The 22,642-nt window shown below is 45.2% G+C and overlaps 1 protein-coding gene across 4 annotated transcripts; it reads left to right on the top strand.

The window, feature by feature from the left end:
• Window positions 1–264: 264 nt before the first annotated feature.
• Window positions 265–22,309, top strand: LOC119454406 (transposable element P transposase). 4 transcript variants are annotated; one of them, XM_049668454.1, is made up of 11 exons: window positions 265–748; window positions 11,427–11,559; window positions 12,361–12,414; window positions 15,662–15,721; window positions 15,912–15,998; window positions 16,316–16,399; window positions 16,471–16,521; window positions 16,722–16,796; window positions 16,884–16,946; window positions 17,037–17,446; window positions 18,029–22,309. In XM_049668454.1, the coding sequence occupies exons 1-11, from the start codon at window positions 548–550 to the stop codon at window positions 19,082–19,084; spliced, it is 2,274 nt and encodes a 757-aa protein (XP_049524411.1). In that variant the 5' UTR covers window positions 265–547; the 3' UTR covers window positions 19,085–22,309. The 4 variants fall into 4 exon arrangements, with proteins under 4 accessions (XP_049524411.1, XP_049524412.1, XP_049524413.1 ...); XM_049668455.1 differs by lacking the exon at window positions 16,471–16,521; XM_049668456.1 differs by lacking the exon at window positions 15,662–15,721 and having other exon boundaries at window positions 18,029–22,308.
• Window positions 22,310–22,642: the final 333 nt, after the last annotated feature.

Genomic DNA, 22,642 nt, shown 5'->3' with positions numbered 1-22,642 from the left:
GCAACTTTTAAAAGCTTGTTAAAATGAGTCGTAATCGATCGTTCTGTCCTCAAACGTTAAACTAGACTCTAGTTACGGTGGTTCCCAGTATCTAAAAAGCAGATGCAAACTTTGCAAACTACACAATGAAACTGTTGTGAACTTTACGAACTCTGTAAACACTGTGACCTAATGTGCAAGAGCTGTGCGGTTTCTTAATACGTGAACAAGGCAATTAACGTTATTTTATAGAGCTTCGTACTACACGCACTGGCATTTTTCAGGTTCGAGCAGTGAACTTTTGCAGCCAAGTGACCGATCAGAGCCTTGTGACATCGCTGTCACTGTGTTCGCAAAAATCACCAACTATGCAAGCAGTTCGTCACAACAGCCGTCCGCCCCAGTCTATCGTAGAGTAGCAGACGAACAGGTCATAAAAGCGACACCAACGGCCAACGGTTGAACGAGAGTGGGCGCGGGCGGCTCCCATACCTGTGCAGGTCTGGAGTTCGTGTAGGTTGTGGCCCCGAGGGGCTTTATTAGTTAGAGGTCAGTCTGTGCTCGCCGCATGCGTGCGAAGTCTCCGTCTCGCGATCCTGGTCTCGCTATGCCTTGTTGCTGCGCGTTCGGGTGTCATAATCGTGACAGTAAAGGGAAAAAGCTTTTTACTATACCGCGCGGAGAAGGGAACGAAGCGCGTCGGAAAGTCTGGCTCCACAGAATAGGTCGAGCCAATTTCGAGCCTACGGGATCGACGCGCCTTTGTGAGGTAAGTGTTCGTGAGTTGTTACTCTCCGCTGGTGTTTTGCTTTGCCGCGCTGCGTAAATTGTTCGCTTCAGACTCAGTCTCACGCAAAATTTCGTGTTGTTTGTCAGCCACCAAGGCAGTCGCTCGCTCCAGCCAGTTAGTTTTGCGGGTAGGAAGCGGTAACCGCATGAGGTGATGTTAAGCCCGTTTGACATGGTGCGATTTTGTCTGCGACTTCGCACTTGCGAATTCGCAAGTGCGGGAAATAGGCCGCCGAACCCTTCGTGCGTGCGATTTTTCGATGTTCGGCGTGCTGAACTTCCCTGCGAAAACGCAAATGCGGTGGGGACGGACGACCAATAGAAGGCGGCTTGCTCATACGTCATCGCGCGGCGCGCATTTCAAACATTCTGTTTACAAGCGGTCTCCAGGGGACGTGTTTTTTTTTTTTTTTTCTTCTCTCTTTCTTTCTATCTCAGATTACGCCAGCAAGGGACAGGACGACGCGATCCACCTGAGACCACGGTGTAAGATCATTTAGGTGTTGACACTGCGCGCGCGCGAGCGTCCAGATTATGTTCGGCAGCGCGCGGGCGCACCGAGTAGCTCTGCTGCGAGCCGATAGGATGGCGCTGCGGTCAGCGGTCCCAGCTTAGCGGCGCCGGCGGCTTGACATTGCTCTGCCTCCCCTAAATTTTCGTTCATAGTGGAGTGAGTAAAACTCAAAGCGCGAAAAAAAAAAAATCGTTATTTCACATTAAAGTTATAAGTGTACCAGGCTTCACTAACATGAAGGTTCCTTGTGCAGGGCGGGGTGACGTGAACACGGGTCAATCGGGCAGCACTTAAAGCCCGCTGAAGTTACCCTCGCGCGCACAATTTGTTTCGTCTGGTCTAGCCGTTCATCCAAGCATAAGAAAATGAGTGTTTGCGCACGTGCTACCCCTCGATCAGAAGAAAATAGTGACTGCACCAGAAAATGTATTTCATGCTTATCGCTGCTTCCATTCACACTCAGAAAACCATTGAATCATCGTTGTGCAAACTTATTTATTAATACTGTCGATCCATGATCATGTGATCCATATCATGTGATCCACATGATACTGTCGAATTCAATGCGGCCGCGATATAAATTAAGAAATGAAACGGCGCAAGCTTGCGATATGCAATGCACTAGAGCAAAGTGGCTGTTCATGGCTAGAACTTAAGATGAGAATGCACATCAGCTATGTAAAAACTCTTTCAAATGGGAATTTATTAGGCGGGATGAAGGCAGGCGTCTTGAATCTTGAATTAGAGCATCACTACCACAGTTTCCGGATGAAAACCTGAGCAAATGCCTTTTTTATTCCAATTCCATTTAACATAGACCGTGTATATTATTCACTGGGCTTTCGTCCATTGAGGACTGAGTGCCTCTTGCAAGATCTAAAACAAGAGCTGACTTTATTTTTTCTTAAATTGCATATGAGAATGTGCAATTTGTGTGTGTGTAAGCGTGTTTGACAATGCATGCTACAGCCTGTCCACAAATATGCTGACACCCACCACACAATAATCCCATAGACCTTTTTTTTGCATAGACACAATACGAAAAAACTTGTGCATGAAGCAGCTCGATAATTTTAATAGGGGATAACCATCCCAGAAGCTAGCGGTCTCATACACTCTCACAATGGGAAAATGTTGTATAAAAACATGCAAGCGTGTAATATACACCGCACGCGTATTATAAAAAAATTCAGTAGCCAGGATGGAACAAATTTGAAAATCAGGCACACATATGCACAGAAAACAGCAGTATTTTACAGGGTGCACAAATATTTCAAAATATGCAAATGTCACGTAGCTGTACAGAACCATAGTAATGTTGTTGCCGTCCCTTGGAGATACTCAGTTATTTTTTACATTCCGCCTAATTAGATAATTAGCCTTATTTAGTGACCAACTTCTGAATTTTAATTAGATTGAAAGTGTCAATGATAAAATTGTAGAGCAACATGAAAAACTTCCGATACAGCTTTCTGTTGCAATTAATACGTGCTACATAAAAGTGTTTTTCCGAGCATGAAAGAAGCTCACGAATACACCCAAAGTGCCCCGAGCGGCCAGTCGCGCAGCAATATTGCTGTATTCGCGGGTTTCGTTCACGCTCGGAAAACACTTTTATGTATCACGTATTGAGCAACAGAAGCTATGTTGGGAGTTTTCCGTGCTGCTGTACAATTCTCTCGTTCCCACTTTTTCACCAATTATAGCATTAAAAAAGTTGAATAATGAAAATAATTATGCAATTAAGCTGAATAAAAAATAATCTGAGTATCTCTAAGCGACGGCAGACAACATTACCTTGGTTCTGTCCAGCTACGTGACATTTACATATTTTCAAATCTTGGTGCATGATAGTAAACCACCCAGTATATATCTTGTACATGCTGCAAAATTTGCACGAACTGCTGTGGCACACAGGGGGTTCTCTCTTCCGCAGCGGCTTTCGAGGTTTATTTGACCGTGTGAGGTTCTTTGGACAGTTTGGAAATAAGGTGGGAATCCTTTTATCGAGCGCTCCGCATAATATGCCGTCGATATCGTATCCTCTGAAAAATGGTTGGTGCAGACATGGTTGGTAGGCGTTGAGTTCGGTCCGGCCTCAGATTTGCACGGCACCACTGCTCTAGATGACCGCTGTCGGACGGCGCTTTGAATAAAGGCACACGCTCCGCACAAGTCAGGTATCCAGAATTGCAGTTTGGAACGAAGCACTTTCTAGCCATTTCAAACACCCCTCAGAAGGCCGCTGCCACCTTTGTCAAAGGCCCGTGGTGACAATACCCAAGCTCAAGCTCATGAAACGCACGCGAACAAAAATCGTGCCTTCAAAACAGCGCAACCGCACATGCAAGTAGGAAGACGAAGCAGTGGCAGCACGCGCCTTGCCGCCGAGGCTGGAACCGCATTCCGCAGCGCCCTCTACGACGGCGCCGACCGAGCTGTAACCGAGCCGAACATAATCTGGACGCGAGTGGGCGGCGCTTTCGCGTGCGTTGTGGGGAGAGTGTCAGCACCTCTCTTATTCTTACACCGTGCCCGAGACGTTCGCCCTCACACATCAGCACTGCAGCCTTTTCTGAGCTGTAGTGATGTTCTTCAGTCGCCTGCGACTATTTTGTGTGTCATGCGCACAACAATGGCACGGGCAGCATTTAATGAGATGATTATTGCCGAAGTCGAAAAGAGGCCACTTCTGTGGAATACATGGTTAGAGCAATACCGCGACTCCGACCTTCGTGATCGTCTGTGGATTGAAGTTGCACAACTCCTGAAAGAAGTAAAAGCCGAATGGTAAGTGTTTTGTACAACTGTATGGTGTTGATCTTCTTGCCTGAAAAAAGTGAAGCACTTCTACATATGCACACGCATGCTTTTGACTCGCGCCCATGTTTTCGTCTATCCATTTTCAGTGAGTCCCGACGAAGCGCAGGTGCAGCCTCCGCGACACATTTCAAGAAAAGAAAAGAAAGATGCTTCACTAAGCGCGAGCGGTTCTCAAGACGGAACTAAAGAAGAGTGGCCGTATTACAGCGTTATGTGGTTTCTACATGACACCATGGAAGAAGCTGTGTATGCATTTTCTTAAGCACTTAATTTAATTCCTGGGGCACACCACGGCAATAAGCTTCGTAAAATCGGTTCAGTGTTGATTACATGGTTCACTGTAGTCTGACAGCTACCCTTGCCACTCGCGAAGTGCTACGCGGGTGGCGACAGTCTTGACCGTTGTTGGCGGGAACGGGAGGGACAGAGAGGCTGCAAAGGTGGCCGCGCCCGTGTAAAATGAAAAGGGAATGCTACTTTTACTTGCTTCTATTTATGCATCTCATTCTTGCTGTTTTCATTCGTTTCTTTTTTGTAGCGTTAGCTACACTGGCCTAGCCAAGCCCGTTTCGCGCGGCACATCAAGAGCCGTGCTGCGCATGCGCAAGGATCAGTGATGTCACACGGCTTGCGCACCGGAGCCACCGGAGCCGGCACCTCTCGCGCACGCCGCCGCGCGCGACTCACCGCCGCCGGTCTGCGCATTCCAGAGGAGTGACGTCGTAGCTGTGGTAGATGCACTGGCGCCGGCGCGCGCTCGCTGTGCAGTTGCCGTCTGACACTGCGCTGGAGCCGCTGCGCTTCTGACTGGCGTTCGCGAGTGTGGTATAGCCACGGAGAAGGAGAGCGCAAATGCTGCTCAACAGCGCAGAAGAACGGAGAAGCTTGACTCATCGGATCCCGAAGTAGTTGCCTGGCAATTAGCGGTTGAGCATAGGAGGAATGAACAGAAGAAGGCTATATACATGCGCCACATAATACGTATACCGCGTGTGTGTCATTGGAGCAGCAGTAAGCATGACAATCAAGCTAATCCTTGACAATCTAGACAACCAGGAAAGCTAAGAATAATCAGCTGAACCTTTGCTAACGCTACGTATATCCTGGCATAGCCGAGCTAAGCCACTGCAACTTTTTTTTTCTTGTTGCTTTGTTTTCTTTGAAGCAAAGCCACAGTGTAAGGACTGCCCAAAGAAAACTAAATGGAGGGGACCCATAGGGGTAGCATAAAGAAAACTTGCTTGCAGAGTTCCGATCGTTGACATTTAGAGCAGTACACTTGTAAAGCGCCTTGTGATTGGTAGTTCCTCAGCCCTATGGTGCTAACGAGAGGCAGAGAAGTGCAATTCTTTGCGAATTGGATTGCTTCAAATGTGGTATTTTTGTGAAAGAGCTGTTACAGCTTCTGGAGCTCTGTCGCTTCACAGTCTGTTTTTGGCATGCATATTTGTAATAAACCTGTACATACGGAGTAGTTGTTGCGAGCCCCTTTGGCAATGTTTCTTTTGATGTTTTGATGCAGAACTGGAAGCAACGCGAGTGACAGTGAAGAAATCTCCTTCGTTGAGCCAGCTCTCCTCACAGAACAAACTGAAGAGCCTACACAGAGATTGTGTAGGCACTTTATGAGAATATTTCAGAAAGGGCACCAGGTCCAAGCATGGCGAGTAGTGCCAGCTCAATTCGCAAGAGGAGTGCGGAACAAAGAGCTGGTGGTCGAAAAAGAGCACTGCAAGGAATTGATAAGCAGCTCGACACAGTGAACAATCGCATTGCAGCGTATAGCGAATTGAGCTCTAGTGCTCACGTTGGGTTGGCCATAGAGCCATTTGTTGCTGCAACGTCTCGGCATATGAAAGGGGATCTATACATGGAGCTTGTACATGTTGCCTCACATTATGCCCAAGGTATTTACCCACCAGCACTTCTATATATCAAGGAATAACAGAAAGTGAATAAATCTCCATTCGAAGGAGCAACAGAAATAATATGCAATGTTCTGTATTGTCACACGGGTTATGGTCGGCAAATGCTTCACAACAAACTTCCGTGCTTACTACATCACTTTAATAAAAAACAAATCTTTATTCGCAAAGTATAATTATCTGACTTGTACATATTCTTTCTAACCTAAACTTGACCTCTAGAGCTGTCTTTTATTTGTATTTAATTATATTCTTAAATGCCACTATTACAATGCAAACATTGTAATGAAGTGTTGTGCTGGTGTATGATGCTGACGTGAAGTGATCTGTGCTAGTGCAGGACGCTCTGTGTAGGGTAATAACTAGTGATGTGTTTAATGGATGGTTTTGTCAAAGTGTATCACAATGTTGTGTTTAATATGATGGTTTGTCAAAGTGTACGGCAACATAAACAAAATGCTTGGGCCTCTGTTGCTGTCTTTGCCAGTGCAGGGATGAAGGAATCCCTCAAGGCACCCTTGAATGGCTTTTCCCTTCGCCTCCACTCAAAATGTATTGTGATAAACTAATAAATATTCAATCAAATTCATTCAAACTGTGTATACAAGCACTCAGTATTTATTTATACACTTATTTACAGGTACATTAACATTGCTTAACAAAGAATTGTGACATTTGGCAACAATGGGCAACTTGAAATGGCCAGAGAAATTTACTAACACAGCTGAACTTATTTCTTTCTCATTAGTGTCCCTTTACTAAGCTATGACACCAATGCTGTAAAAAATGTGTTAAGATTAAAATGCAGATTGTTAGTCCTTATAGAGTAAACTATTTAAGCAAACCAAAGCGTTCTATAACATGTACAAAATGTTATGATTTGTTATAAGAATTGTTAACAAATCTGGGTGTCACAGCAGCACTTGCAACTTGAATTTTGCTTGCCATAAACACTTTTTGGCAGCCACATAGACATTGATCTGTGCAGTGAACTAAAACGAGATCTGAGGAATCCTGAAAGCATATCTTTTCAAAGAAGGTGTGCAGAAACAATGTTTGCTGCAAAATGTTCTCTAATGTCTCACACATTTAATTAAACAAAAAAATGAGTTCTTTGAAGAAAAAAAAAATTGATTTTCCAACTGGGGCTCTCATACCTTAAAGGGTCCCTCACCAGTTCTGGTAAGTTCAAAGAAACACTGCGTTGACCATGCAGTGGCGATTGTGTCTGCAAAGTGTGAAATGGCTGCGTGGCTCAAAAATGGTCAAAATGTCAAGCAGAGGGCCCCTCACCTTGACTCGCTCGAGAAGGGTGACCCTTCTCGAGTGAGTCAAGGTCTGATATAAAAAACTGATGTAAACAATTCAGTAAAACACCTTGATGACACCTTAGAACTTCTAGTGTAAAAAATTTTCAGTGGGTCCTAGTGAGGAGCCCTTTAAGAGGTTAAACTTCATTGAAAACCTATGGTGGAAGGCCACAGTGCTCGCGTTGCCACGGCGCTGCTCCTTCATTCACAAAATGTCTGAAATACATCCCGTGTTTCTGCTGCAGACTTTGTAGTTGTGGGCGCCATGATGTTGTAGGTCAAGGAAAGCATTCTCCTCAGCCTCCTGGTGCCACTGCCCTTCCACAAGGTTGCTGAAGTTGTCAATCTCGTCCACATACCTCTCTGGGATGTAGGACATGTCATCTCGAAGAAAATTGTGCAGAGCATATGCAGCAAGTGTCACTATTTTGGCATTTTCTGGAAGAAGGTTCTGCAGAATATTCTGAACCTTGATGCCAGCTCCTCAACTGCAATTTGAAAGACAAACATTAATGCAGAACTTATTAGGCATAAATTTAAGTTACACATTACCTTGCTCTGTTAAGGCGGTAGTTGAAGAGCCGCAGGTCCCCTTCCAGGTACCTGACACGATATGACTGCAGGAAGTCTGGCCTCAGCTTGAACACCTCGTTGCCGACAAAGACGTAAGGGGCCACGGCAGTGGAGAGTGAATAACGGTTTCTTACCTTATAATTAAAATGTCGAGATCCCGAATGCGGAGGGGCTTCTGTCTGGACATGTTTCCCATCAACAGCACCTATGCAGTGTTGGAAATCTCACCTGTACTCAAAGCCCTTGGCAATATCCTGCCACTGCTCCAAATTTGCTGGGAACTGAAAATAATTACCGACTTTAGTCTTGCCTCATAGAAAATAATGCAATGGTTGCACATGGCAAATAGTTGTTCTGCTTAAAACTGCAATAAATTAAGTTGCGTAACTCGCATAACATTTTATCCATGTAGGTCGCCAAGGATGTCTGATGACTTGTTTAAAAAAGCTTACATATTTAAGAAATTTGTAGGATGACTTACCATCATACACTTAGGTTGAAAAACTTCCCACAGAAGTTCCCACAATGTTGCTTGCAGTGGATATGCCTACCTTAAAGGCCATGGCAACTTCTTGAATGTGCATTTCCAATGCGAGGTATATAAAAAAAGATACAAAATGCATTGCTCGACAAACTTCTGGAGCCAAGTTCCCAAAACATTGTGCAACATTTGCTTCCTGCAGCAAATTATAAATTTGTTTTACTGCTAATTAGCAGCAAAGTTGACATGCAACTAGTAGTTCCCTGGCATTGGCAGAGGTACATTGTTTTTGCCTGAGTTGCGAACTTCCCTAATTGTAAAAATGAGTTCACAGACTGGATATCCTGCAAGATGCAGAGCCTTTAATTGCATATCCGAAGCACAGGTCAAGGAGTGTTTTGACTGCAATACCATGAACGCACATTTCATAGCTGTTTACTTACCTCAATGTGATGGCAAGGCGGCATTGTGAGGGCACGGGCTCCCGTTAAACCCATTGTTTTGAAAGCCTTCTTTTCAAAGGAATGGAGCTTTTTAAATGTTTCTGGTGTAACCTGGTAATACTTTCGGAAGAACTCGGGATCATGGGTCATCAGGAAGAGGGTCTGTGCAGAAAATACTATTTCAGAATTACTACACCTGCACACTTGTACGAACAGTAGTCAATATGAATGTGGCTCATCGTTATGTAGAACTCGGACTCTCTGTTCTGCCAGCTCGGCCTCACCCACTATCGACGGGGGTTTGGTCGTAGCAGGAGCGCCTTTTCTTTCAGTAAGTAAAGTCTCTTTTTATGAAGAAGCAGGAGCTGTTTATCGACGATTGCCATTTGGACATGATCTTGCAGGCGCGAACAGCACTTAGCAGACGACTGCTGAGATATTACTCGCGCAAAATGCGCGCTCGCCACTGTTGCCCGTAGCTTTGTGCCTTAGTCAGAATGCAACTAAAAGCAGCTGGATCGCTTTGTTTATTTTTTTGCTTCATTAACTATACGTTAATAAAACTCTCAAGAGCTTAAAAATATAGTTTAGAAACATCATAGAGTTGTGAAGCAAAAAAAATGTCACAGTTTCGCCCTAAGGGCGAATCAATGAATGTGATAGCAACACAGCAATGTCATACGAAGTAAGGTGAGCGGCCTTGGTAGCAATATGAATTGTAGTGAACATGAGCTGATAAGTAAGCAGGTGTGCTGCGGCGTAAGTAGACCGATATGAAGAGAGACTCGATGACCACGAGAAGGCGCGTGTGAAACGGTGGTGTTGATGAGAAGCGCTTACCGTGGGCAGCGCGTGCGAAGGGACACACCTGTAGTGCTGCACTGCCGATCTGGGCAGCATTGCATGTGTAGCGTGCGTTGGAAAATGTGGCCCGACTATTACTAACTGAATGAACAAGCGTGGTGTGAGCGCGCACAAACAAACATGAATAGATCACACTGAATGACTGCAGCCAACGACTATCAAAACGCTGGCAGCGGGCGAAGGTACGTGCGGTCTATCGCTTCAACGGAAACTGAGCGGCGAATGCACGGCGCATAAAGGTCAGAGCCGTGTGGAGATAAGAGACGGTGCGGTAGAACGAACGACGAGCGTGGTTGTTGGCAGCGTAGAAGTGTGCCCCCCCTCCTGCTCCCTCCGGCGCTGGCTTCCCGCTTCCTTGCGTGCGCGTGGGAGAGATAAGAGACTGTGCGGACGAGCGACGAGCGCGGTTGTTGGCAGAGAAGTGCCCCCCCCCCCCCTGCGAGCGACGAGCGCGGTTGTTGGCAGAGAAGTGCCCCCCCCCCCCCTGCTCCCTCCTGCGCTGGCTTTCCGCTTCCTTGCTTGCGCGTGGGAGATTGAGTGCGTTCGCTCTCCGTGATAGCGCGCGTCCCCGCACGCTTCCGCTGGGGCATACGGCGCGCGGCGAAGATTTTATCTACGGAACCTGACGGCGACGCCGACGACGGCAGAAATCCGGTTGAAGTGTCCATATAATTGCTATCGCAATAAAAGTTGGTAAAACATGCACTGAACAATATACGAGTTTGTAAACCTTGTGCCACGAGTATGCGAAAAACACAGTTGCCATGGATCCATGCGAAATGGGATTGCGAATTTCACATGTACAGAAATTGTAGCTGTGAAAAACGCACTGCAACATCACAGCATGTGGACCGGGCTTAACCTCGCAACAAGTCGCACGATGACAATGCCATCGCCTGCCGCTGCCGCTTGCACATAAAGAGACGGGACTGGATGCAGTAACGCTCTCGTTTTGGCTAGGTGGTGCAATCTTGAACACATAACAGGGCAGCGCGAGAAACAAGGGCGGAGAAAGGTATGCATGTACTTACGTACGCAGAACGGCAGAGTGACGATTTCTGAGCTGCTCGATGATGGTGGTGCAGCGTTCTTTCATCTTGCAATATTGAACAATTAGACATCGGCCAGAACACTGCACAGTGGCGCATAACTACATTTATGACATGTGGAGATGTTTAATGAGTGAGGGGCATAAACTGCAACACCCGCTGATGCTGCGCAGATCCTACCATGCTTTCATTGTACTGTTTAGATGGATGGCTAAAGACGGAGCAACCGTCGGCAGTTTCTTCGCTGAAACTGCGCTATAATAAACGAACTTAGTTCAGAGAATTCCATTGGAAGTCGCGCATGTATCCACAGCACTTCATATTGTCCAATCTGGTGAACCACTTCTGGGCGATGGTGGCGATGGGTAAAATTTTCTGCAAACTCGGAACCTGAGCAACCATTTGAGCGACAGTGGTTCAGCGGCTTTCAGGTCATCGCGCCATGTGTCGCCGCGGATTATCGCCTCATGCGGTTAGCGCTAAGTGTCAAATAGTTGCGGTAATTGCGGCACGGTGCCTGTTTGATTAGAGACTAAATTTTTACAGAAGAGCAACCATGCTTTCATTCTCTGTCCCTGCTTCCATATAGACTTCTTGAACTGTTCTGTGAAGTTTCTGATGTTTGTGGTGTTTTGATGCTGTGGTAAGATTGCAATCTGATTTTTTTTATGTCCAGGATCATTTTGAAGAAAATCAATTTGAGCCAATAATCCTAAACAAGTTTGGAATAAAAAAGTTGAGGAAGAATGCGACACCATCCATATTCAGCCATAGGAAGCAACCCCAACCACGAAAGCCACCAGCTCAATGTAAGCCGAGACATTTGAAAGTATTAACGTTGTGCAAATGAATATTTTTTCGCCGACCATGTGCCAAACGTACTTGAGTTTTATGGCTAGAGTGGAGTGCACTTGCGAAAGGTTAATTTGAGCAAATAACAAATTTATGCATGTGGAAATTCTTATTGTGAAAACATTTATGGCATATTTACCAGGCTACTTGCACTGTGTCAGAGCCTGTAGCAGATTTCTCTATGTGTGCAGGTACCAGATCACATGCCCCAAGTGAACACACTTCAGCATCAGTGTCCCAGTGTAGGCAGTATCATTTACTCATTCTGCAGTCTACATTTGATCATGCTGTTCTTTTCCGCTCACTGCCAGCTCTGCTTCACACAGGCCCACATATTTTTGTTGCACCCTTGAGTGGCACTCAACTCCTGGAAGCTACTAATAATACCTTCTGTATACGTGTACTTGCACCAAGCAGCCTACACCTGCATTTCGTCTCATAACATATCTGTCTTTGTGCCTCATGTAGGTGCATTGCAAGATAAGGCTTGCAATAGCCTGAAAGCGTTATCATCACAAGGTAAAACGGTGTTTACTCTGCGTCCGGTAGATATTTGGCATGCAGCCCTGTTTCTCTACTTTTTGTAAAATTACCGGCTCCTGTTGTGGCTCTGGACCACCTCCACCTTCTTTCCTCGATAGCTACTTACATTGAAGGTAGATTTTTTATCTTTCAACAACCTTCAAATAAACTGGAATGTATCATCACCTCTGTGTGCTCTGTTAGATGCTGAGATGTACTTGCAACTCTTGATGCAGGTTCACAAGACTCTGCTGCCCCCAGTGACCTCGAGCTTCAATCAGTGGACAATGGTGGGTATCCATTACCACGTGCATCCATCTATTGTGACGTTTCTTATACTCGCAGACAACTGGGCAATGAAGGGAAGGCTACGGGGGCAGAGTTTCTGTACATGTACTCCTACGCAAAGTAGTCCAGCTTGGCGCGCGTTTCGAATTTAGTTTCGGTTTGTCAACCTCCCATAGCTCCGGTGTATGTCTAAAGGCAGACAGAGATACTTCATTAAGGATTTCTAATAGTGAATTGACGATGTAAGACTTTTCACTTGTTTCGACCTCAGGTAAATAAATGAACTTATGAGGAATATTTCAGCGCAAGAAAAAAAAAAACGCTTAACCTTGCACTCGGCCGCACAGAGCTTGAAACAGCGAAGCTGGGTGATCGTAGCCCAGCATTTTCCTGAAGTGTGCGCGAACTTTTCGTCTTATTACTCGTGATGATGATCATTTCTTTTCGCACGTCTCGGATTTACGGCCGTCACTGCGCGTTGCATAGCGCAGCTTGCATCATCGACACCACGTTCCAATGCCGACACCGTGTTCCAGGAAACCCGCTCCGTGAATGCATCTCTCTCTCGCTTTCATAGCGTGCAAAAAATCTTCGCCTCACAGAGCATGAGTGGACGAAGAGGACGACGCTCGAATGCAATCATGGTTCGCATTAATGCGTATTCTGGCGTTTCAAAGCTTAGCTGTATAGCCTAGTGGTTACGATGCTCGCTGTGGGACCGGGGGTACGCGTGTTCGAATCCCGCCTCGGCAAGAAAGTTTATTTTCCTTTATTTCTTTGTAGTTTCTTGATACGCTCCACAAATTACGGCTGGCTTAAACAGCTTCGCTGTTAATAGTCATGTTATAGTGATGTTCACGATTATGTGGCACGTGCCACAGCTTTATATTTTGCTTTGTTTCAGTAATGATATGTCAGTTTTGTCAGAGATGCAGCTGATATACTCATGCTATTTGAAATAGTGGCCGAAGGTACAATGAGCTTATGAAAAAATGAGAGTTTATCAGTGGAGTAATGTTTCAGAAGATTCAATGAATTTATTTAATTTTTCGTTACGCCACAATTTCGTAGCAGAGAATATTTTTACGAGATACAAATGAGAACACGAATGTGAGCTATAACACAAATCTCAACAAGTTAACAAATACTGATGGAAGTGAGGAGAACAGAGCTGTCGTGAAAATCAGAAAAAGGTTTACTTTGTATGCGCCCTTTGCCAAATATAATACAAAGAATGGAAGCAAAACACTCAGGGTATTTCTTCCTTGGCACTTGTCGCACTTCCACTACCTTTGGAGCTTGCGCTCGAGTCTGAGCCAAGCTCGATTATCAAGTTCTGAATATCGTCGTCAATTTTGTCATCCCTTTCCCATGATTCATTTTTGAGTTTTTCCATGTAAGCGCAGTCCCGCCTTCAGTTTTCCTCACTTACTAAATTAATTCCTGCATGCAAAAGTTTTTCTACGTCTTCAAGCTTAAATGTTGCATTATTTGCAGCCATGTACCCTTTCACTTGGCTCCAAACTAGCTCTGTTGGATTGAATTTGCAGTGATATGGCGGGAACCTCAAAACATCATGACCAGCTGCTTTGGCGAGGGTGTCAATTTTGTACCCAATATACTTGTGCTTATGCTCATTCACAAGCTCCACGAGCAGCCTTTAGCCGGTCAGTATAAAACGGAATGTTCTTGCTGCTCAACCACGACTGTATATCACTTTCTTCTGGACGTATGTGGTACTTTTTCGAGCTGAGCGCTATGATAACTGGCATTGTCCATGACGATAACACTTGCGGGTTCAATATTCGGCAATAATTGTTCAACAGACCACTTCTAGAAAAAGTGCCTATCCATTTCTGAATGGTAATCACCAACACTCTTCTTTGCACGAAAAATGAGGCACGCTCCATTTACGAAGCCTTTCTCGCTGCCTGCGTGGAGCACAATGAAGGCGACCACCTTTGCCAGATGGAGCTCGAAGACCCGTTGTAGTTCCTTGCCGGAAAACGTCTTGCTGTGTCACAACATGGTTCTCTTCCCATACCTTTTCTTTTGTGTGTCCTGCAGTTACCCAGGTCTTGTCTAAGAAGTACACAGTGCTGCAATGAAAATGGTATGCACATGTGGTATTACTCTTCATTCTGCAGCGAACACATTAGCGAAAGTCTCCCAATACACAAACATTGGCAGCATCGCAAGACGCATAGAGCACACAATTCAAAGCAGTAACAAGCCTTTTCGTGTTGCGTTATGCTGGATACAGTCATTCCAAGATGCTACTACAGCCCTACCATATTCTAGAGAGGGACGCATAATGAACGGGCGTTTGGTGAACATACCTTTTTTGCTTCTGCATCTCCCACATGGTGCACGGGTACTTTCTGCGCCACACGACAATGTCCCGCCTTTCCAAGAGCGTAGATTTCAGTTTCGGCTCCCAGAAAGCGAAGCTAATATCATTTAGCAGTCTGCACACAGTCCCTTCACTCACATCGGGCACCTGCATGTCGGGGTCAGTTGACACATTCTTAGCAATTTTCGCTGACTTAGGCAACTTGTTACGCAAGAAATATTGATGCACCTTCCATCTGAAGGCACCAAGCGTGAAGCTGTCATACAGCTGCATTCTTGTCCTTCCAGTTTTCTCTGTACTTCTTCCTTGCTTGAAGTCAGGTCTTCTCCGCTTTGGAGATAGCAGCAGACCTCGAAGGGCCTCTGCTTTTATCCTACTCACGGAACATATCTCACGCCGTTCAGCTCGCTTATTACTCTTTTATGCACGGCGATGGTGGTGAGCTCCGGATGGGAATGCGTGAATGTAGAATAAACGTTGCGTACCATTTGCTTCGTCTGCTTAGACAGCCATTTGTTGGCGAAGTTCGTCACTAGCTTCTGTGGTGAGTCGACGGATGAGCCAGAAGGTGACGAAACGCTCACCTGAAGACAGAGATGCCATTTGGCTTTGAGGTGCACATAAAAGGCGCATCGTTCTCACACGTGCAAAAACGGAAAATGACAATGTTTAAAGTAAAAAATTTAAATATCTCCTGGTGTGTGCTGGGTCCTCTTTCAAATAGCGTCTAATAGAAAATGAAGCAATGTTTTTTTTAATTTCTTACGCAGAAAACGCGGACTCAATGGTAGGACTACATTCTTTAGCAGTAGCACTCGAGTAATTTGGCTGTGTAGCCTTCACTTTTTTGGCGAAAAAAAGTTGTCCGCGAGTATTATATGTTTCGCCCTCCATAGCTCATGCATGCGCTGGCCCAGACGAGACCTGCAGTAGGCTGAAAACCTTGCCTTTTCACGGTAAAGCTCATTTCCAGTGGTTAGCTGTTATGCTATTTAACAAAGATGGTGCTACGAGAACAACAGGAAGACAGGACGAGGACTTGTGCTCTGTCCTCTTCGTGGTCTTGCAGAACCCTGTCTTTAAGATAGCATGCAAAATCAACTAGCCCGGCAACTTAAGCTACTGAAGTTTTCATGCTCTCTGCAGAATCCCAGGCTCCTGGTGAATCAGAACATGTCACTTTTCCTCCAAGTGGTGCCCAGGTTTCGGCAGCAGCAGCAGCTCAAATTGAAGGTTTGTATTAAGTGTTGGGCTGCTGAACACGAGGTCGCGGGATCGAATCCCGGCCCCGGCGGCCACATTTTGATGGGGGTGAAATGCGAAAAAATTTAGGTGCATGGTAAAGAACCCCAAGTGGTCCAAATTATTCCGGAGTCCCCCACTACGGCGTGCCTCATAATCAGATTGTGTTTTTGGCACATACACCATAATTTAATTTTAGAATTTATTCTGAACCCCCAACTAGGCTGAAGATACAACACAATATCAACTAGCCCGGTAACTTAAGTTACTGAAGGGGTCATGCTGAGCAGTTTTCATGCCCTGTGCAGAATCCCAGGCTCCTGGTGAATCAGAACATCTCACTGTGCCTCCGAGTGGCGTCCAGATTCTGACAGCAACAGCTCACATTGAAGGTTTGTATTAATTTATTCTTAACCCCCAACTAGGCTGAAATTCTTATGATTGCACCCTTGTGTTCTGTCAGGTGTTGCACCAGATTTCAGCACCATCCCCTTAGAAGAGTCTGTCTTGCAAGGTAAGGTGACAGTTGTATAATGTGATTTATGCATGCTTTCTGATAGTGCTGTCAAATGCTTACTTGAGGCCCATCTTGTAGCCCCTGAGGCTTCTGCTGGTACCATCAGGGAATACCAGCTTTATGCACTTTTGCATGATGTAGAAAGTAGCAATGACTGCCATCTTAAGTGTTTTTCTTTTGACTTGTTTCTTTTGTAGGTCACTCATGTGTTGGGCCAGATGCTGACTGCAACAGGCAAGACATCACTCTAGGAGGCACAGACACTCTAGGAGGTAAAGATAATCAGTTAATGTTGCTTGTTGCTGGGTGTTTTAGGATGTACATTGATATTTTTCTCATGCTCTGTCTCTGCTGTCTAGATCCTCTGTCAGCTTGCAGTGCAGCTTTAGCTCATCAGCTACACCAAGATGTTCACATGAATGGTAAGTAATAAATATGTATAGTTGTGTTACATAGTGCATTCAATTTTGTGCACAGGCATGTAATGATTGGCTTTCCATCTTTATCTTTAGGAGACCTCTCTAGCAGCCATGTTCCTGCAAGTACCCTAGCAGCCCTACATAAGAGGATAAGTGAACTGGAGGAGCGTCTGAAAAGCTCGGAACGAAGACGGTCACTTTTGCAGCGGCAAAAAGATAAAGCTATCCTGGAAAAGCAATCCCTTAAGCAAAAGCTCTCTCATTATTTGGCACCAGACCAGCTGCACTCCATTTTAAAGCCCAACATGAGAGGGACAGCATGGGCTACGCCTACTATTGAAAAAGGCTTGAAGCTTCGGCTGGCATGTGGCACCCGCGGCTACAACATTGTCAGGGAGCTTGCTGCACCACTTCCTGCTGAACGGACACTTCAGCGCCACGTTGAAGGCTACAAGTTTTCACCGGGCATTCTGCATGAAATACTGCCTGCTCTTGCATTTAAGGTACTAGCTGCAGTGTCCTTTGTACAGTAATTTATGCATGCAACTTTCCATTTCGAGGAATGCTTCCTACTTGGGTTATGTTTATTGCTGGCATAGGTACACGGAAGCTTAGAGAAAAGGGGCACATTTGAATCCACTTTTCCTTTGGAGGTGAAAGAAGTGTGTGCAAACTCTACTTGTGGAAACCAAGAGTATTAGTTGGGGAGGGCCGAATGAGTATATGTATGTTTGGAAGGTTGAAGTAATAGGAAAAGGATATGTAAGCCTGTTTTCAAACTTTTCCTCTGTAGAAACTGAGTGAGTTTACTTCAGCGCAACCATGTAAAGCTCATTTTCTCATGGTTATTTGAAGGGGAAGGCACCATTAAAGAAGTCATCTTAATCGCTTCCCATTGCTGCCTATGCAACTGCTGGGACAAGTAATGGGAGATTGTGTGGTTTTCACATAGCATTGTAGCAAGCTTTTGTTTCTTTTGGTGTATATGGCTGCTAACACATTCAAAACCTGCATCCTCTTGCCAACTGACGCAGCCAAAAAGTAGGCTTGTACAATCGCACTCATGTACTTATGAATTTCTTCAGGTGAACCTCATGCAGGAACATGAACGCCATGCTATCCTGATGGTCGCTGAAGTCCAGCTTGCTGTGGGCCTCGCATATGACCAAGCTACTGGTACGGTCATCGGTAAACCAACAATACCCTTGGCAGACGGGACTCTCTCACCTGATGCAATAGCCACGCATGGCCTTGTTTTCATGTTGGGGGGTGTGACAACATGTTGGAAACAGACTATTGCCTACCATTTCACAGGAAATTCGTTCAGTAGTGGTGCTGTCAAGGCAATTATTATTGAAATAATTCAAGATTGTGAGACAGCAGGTATGAGAGTGGATGCAGTAGTAAGCGACATGGGCGGGGAAAACATGGGACTGTGGAGGCAGTTTGGAGTTGTTGGCAAACACTCGGCTCCTACAGTATCTTGTGTTCATCCCTGTGATGCAAGCCGTAAACTGTATTTCATGGCAGATGTTTCACACCTGTTGAAAAGCCTAAGGAATCATTTGACTCGAGGACAGTCAATTTTTCTGCCCCCAGACATAGTGCTGAAACATAAACTGCCTAGTAATGAGGTCAGCCTTGACCACGTCAAGCAGCTGGTTGAGTTTGATCTCAAGCATCAGTCGAACATTGCGCCACACTTGAAGGCAGCTTGCTTAAACCCAGGGCACTTTGAAAAAATGAAAGTGGGTCTGGTGTTCACGCTTTTGAATCATGACACCACAGCTGCTTTACGGTTTCTTGTGCAAAAAGGAGACTTGCCTCAATCTGCACTAACAACGGCATGGTTTCTTGAAGTAATATTTAAATGGTTCAAGATAATGTCTTCACGGTCTACCAAGCTTGCAATTAGTAAGCTAGATGACCAGAAGTATGAGGATACAGTGTCTTTCCTGAAAGAAGTCATTCACTTGTTTGGGGAAATCAAAATAGGGTGTGCTGAGAAAGCTGCATGGAAACCAGTTCAAACAGGTGTAATTTTGGTTTGCAAGGTTGCCCTTGAATTGCAGGATTACTACCTTAATGTCAAACATTTTTTTTTGTGTCCTCCTCAGCCGGTTTGGTCAAAGTGCACTTGAAAGTTTGTTTTCTACCCTACGGTCAAAAAACCCAGTGCCAAGGCCACTTGAGTTTTGCAGTGCAATCAGGTCTGCTACACTGTCACAGCTTTTTAAGCCGAGTAAGCGTGGCAGCTACACTGAGGACAATGCATCTTCCTCACTTGGTCGAGGGGCTGAACTGGCCAGTACGGGAGCAAATGCTAAAAAGGTGCCTGTTGCCTTCCCTGATGATGTGCTTGACCTTAGTTTGGGACAAAGCTCCTGATTACCTGGCAGGGTATGTTGTGCACAATGTGATTAAAAAACACCACTTTCTGCATTCAGTGCAGACCAGCCATAAATCTGATAAGGCCAGCACACTTACTCAAGTCATACACTGAAACTATCCATCTTTTGGTTCCTTCACTGGCTGTTATTGAGGTACTACAAGTGGCAGAGAACTTTTGGGCAAACACCGACAAACTTTTGCTCAATGTAGTAAGCATTCCCCAGCTCGAGGCTTCCGTGCGTGTGAGTGTTGCATCCACGAATTGTTTTCCTGTCTGACACAACATTGAAGAATGGTTACTGAAGGCATTTTTTCGAACAAGAATTTGTATTTGTTTGGGAAAAAAGAACTGCTGAGAACTGAAAACAATATAAAGTCCGGCAGTCGCAGCATTGGCAAGCAAGCTGCAACTACTAACGGTAAATAATTCCAGGAATAAGGTGCTTAGGGGGAGGGCACATTCACTGGGTTGCGAAACTTAGTTGGTCGTTTCTCGTGGCCATAATTTTGGCGAATAAGCAGTGTATCAGCGTTCTGCTGCATCTGATTTCAGTACATTGTAAAAGTTGCGCTTGTTAATTTACAATGTGTAACACATTTCATGTGCTTACAGTGTATTTGTCTTGTGATTTATAAAACCAGTGTAGCAACATATGTTTGTTTGCTCTCCTTGCAGTGGTTGGCTTGTACAATTTAAGGGGTGTTCAAATGAAAAGGTACGAAACGACACTGTGGGTATAAATGAAGACTTTATTCAAAGTATACACCATAGGCCTGAGCACAACAATCCCATTGATGAACGAGCCGAAGAATTCCTTGTTTCCAGAATTCCTATGACCATGACGAGACCCAGTCCTTCACAGCCTCCTTGAGTTCGTCATCAAAGTTGAAGAGCTTCCCTTTCAGATGTTTTTTCAGGGGACCAAACAACATGGAAATCTCAGGGCGACATGTCCGGGCTGTAGGGCGGATGGTCAAGCTGCTCCCACTTGAACTTGGCCAGTTCCGCATGTGTGACCCTGGAGATGTGTGTATGTGCATTATCATGGAGCAGAACCACACCCTCAATGAGCAACCCCAGTCTTTTGTTCTTGATGGACCTGCGTAGGCTTCGGAGTGCCTCACAGTACACATCAGAGTTAATGGTTCTTCTGTGCTGAAGGAATTCAACAAGTAGTGGACCTTGGACGTCGAAAAAGACGGTGAGCAACACCTTGCCTGCTGACGCCACGGCTTTGCACTGTTTAGGGGGAAGTGACGACGCATGCTTCCACTGCATGGTGTCCTGCTTTGTCTCTGGCTCGTAGTGATGACACCAGCTTTTATCACCTGTGACGATCCACTCCAGGAAAGCGGGGTCTTCATGATACTGAAACAGATGTTGAAGTGCTAGCCTGTACGCAGTTCCTTGTGCTGGTCGGTGAGCTGCTTTGGAACCCGCTGCGTGCACACCTTCCTTAACGCAACATGTCGTGAACAATTGTCCACACTGTTCCAACGCTGACATCCACCTTCAACGCCAAAATTTGCAATGTGACACGCCGATCAGTTGTCACTAAGTCGTCCACTTTGTCGACGAGATCGGCCGTGATGACTGTGTTTGCCTGGCCTGGTCTCGGGTCATCAACCAAACTCTCACGGCCTGCACAAAACCAAGCACTCATGGACTTTTCGGACACACAGTCTTCCCCATATACGGTCATCATCCGGCGATGGATGGTGGCCGGTTTAACACCTTCCACTGTCAGAAATCGGATAACGCCTCGCTACTACTCAATCGTGGAATTTTGCAATGTGAACACTATCCTGTCCTCACATGCATTGCCCCGTCAATTGGATGGCACTCTTGATAAGAGCCTCTGCTCTCTCCTGCACATGTGGGTGCCCCCTGTATACTCCAATTCACCGTGGAGACTCCAATCGCATCCCTAGATGTCTCGCTATGTTCTCCCATAGCGGCATAGGCACCTATTTGAACAGTTACATTTTTGCAACGTTTTGTACCTTTTCATTTGAACACCCCTCATACTTTAATTATTAACGTTTTTTTGGCAGTGGGAATTCACTGCACATGGTAGCCAAAATTCATTTCGTTGTCATTTAGCAAATGCTTCTTACAACAAAAGGACGCGCATCTTTAATGTGTTATAAATCTGTTTTCATTCTTAGTTCTTGTATTTGCATTTCCTTTGATTTTTCGCAATGCACTAGAACATTTCTACAGATGATTCAGTTAGTCCTGTTTTGCCTTCGCTATGGGGTATTATTGTATGCTCTTTCCTGGCTGTTTATGTCCTTATTGTCCAACTTATTGTTATCCTTGCACTGACATTGTTTACTACCCATTTATTTGTTCTGAATTGTCGTTTCTTTATGCAATAGGCTTTTGACGAGTATAAAATTGCTTGCTGCTTACAATGCGCTCATTTGCTTGTGTAAAGAAACTATTAAGTGCTCAATTTCACTTGTGCTGTACTTATTGCATATCTTCTGTTGCATGAAAATATTGAAATAAAACATGTTATAGAAAGGCATGCTCTATGAGCAGGATCTTTCTTTTTCATCAAATTGCAGCTTCTGAACACATGTGTTCGCAACACAGCACTTAAATAGAATGAGCGAGTGGATGGTTTTGGGTTTCTGGAGACAATCTTGCGGCTTTTTGCAGCATACTTTTGGTGATAAATGGTTTTAATGGCTTAATTTAAGCGTGATGCATCGAACCTACAAGGGCTGTTATAACAATCTCGTATATATGCCCTGTTGAAATATGTTAGGGAGCTCTGCCCTGAAGGTAAGCATAGGTATGCATGTAGCTGTGTGCGGTGGACCTTTATTTTCCAATTGAAAGGATTTCTCTTGAAAAAACTGGTTTCCGTTTCGAAGTTCAAGCATTAACTTGACTGTCCGCAGGCATATCCACTTTGTTCAACACTGTGCGCGATGAATATATGTGTGTGCTGCGTTTGCGATCATCAACCACTGTCATTTGCAATAGAACTCTGTCAATGCTTATGACGATGCGGAGCTATTTTCCAGTGTATCAAGGTCTCGTTCTGAGCATACCAAGCAAGTATTGGGGTGGAGCGTGGGTGGAAAACACCGCACTAGAAATGGGCGAAGTTTTAAAAGTTCCGAGAACGAACAAGCGATATTTCAGGCAGTAGCGGTGATGGGAAAGCGACCAGGTAGTCGTATGTGTCTACTTTCACGACACAACAACTAGGCTGTTTTGCAGTGAATAAGTCCCGTGCATATCAACTATATCGATCACCAGCATTCACAGAAATGCCCATGAAGGTACTCTG

The sequence above is a fragment of the Dermacentor silvarum genome, chromosome 5, assembly GCF_013339745.2.
Source record: "Dermacentor silvarum isolate Dsil-2018 chromosome 5, BIME_Dsil_1.4, whole genome shotgun sequence".
Taxonomy (NCBI): domain Eukaryota; kingdom Metazoa; phylum Arthropoda; class Arachnida; order Ixodida; family Ixodidae; genus Dermacentor; species Dermacentor silvarum.
This window is presented reverse-complemented; position numbering and strand designations above follow the sequence as displayed.

What these genes read in the sequence shown, in the direction of transcription:
- LOC119454406 (XM_049668454.1), top strand. Translation starts at nt 548, where the DNA reads ATGCGTGCGAAGTCTCCGTCTCGCGATCCTGGTCTCGCTATGCCTTGT. An exon ending in AGAAGAGTCTGTCTTGCAAG is followed by an intron (nt 16,522 to 16,721) that starts GTAAGGTGACAG and finishes TTTCTTTTGTAG; the next exon opens with GTCACTCATGTGTTGGGCCA. An exon ending in AGGCACAGACACTCTAGGAG is followed by an intron (nt 16,797 to 16,883) that starts GTAAAGATAATC and finishes TCTGCTGTCTAG; the next exon opens with ATCCTCTGTCAGCTTGCAGT.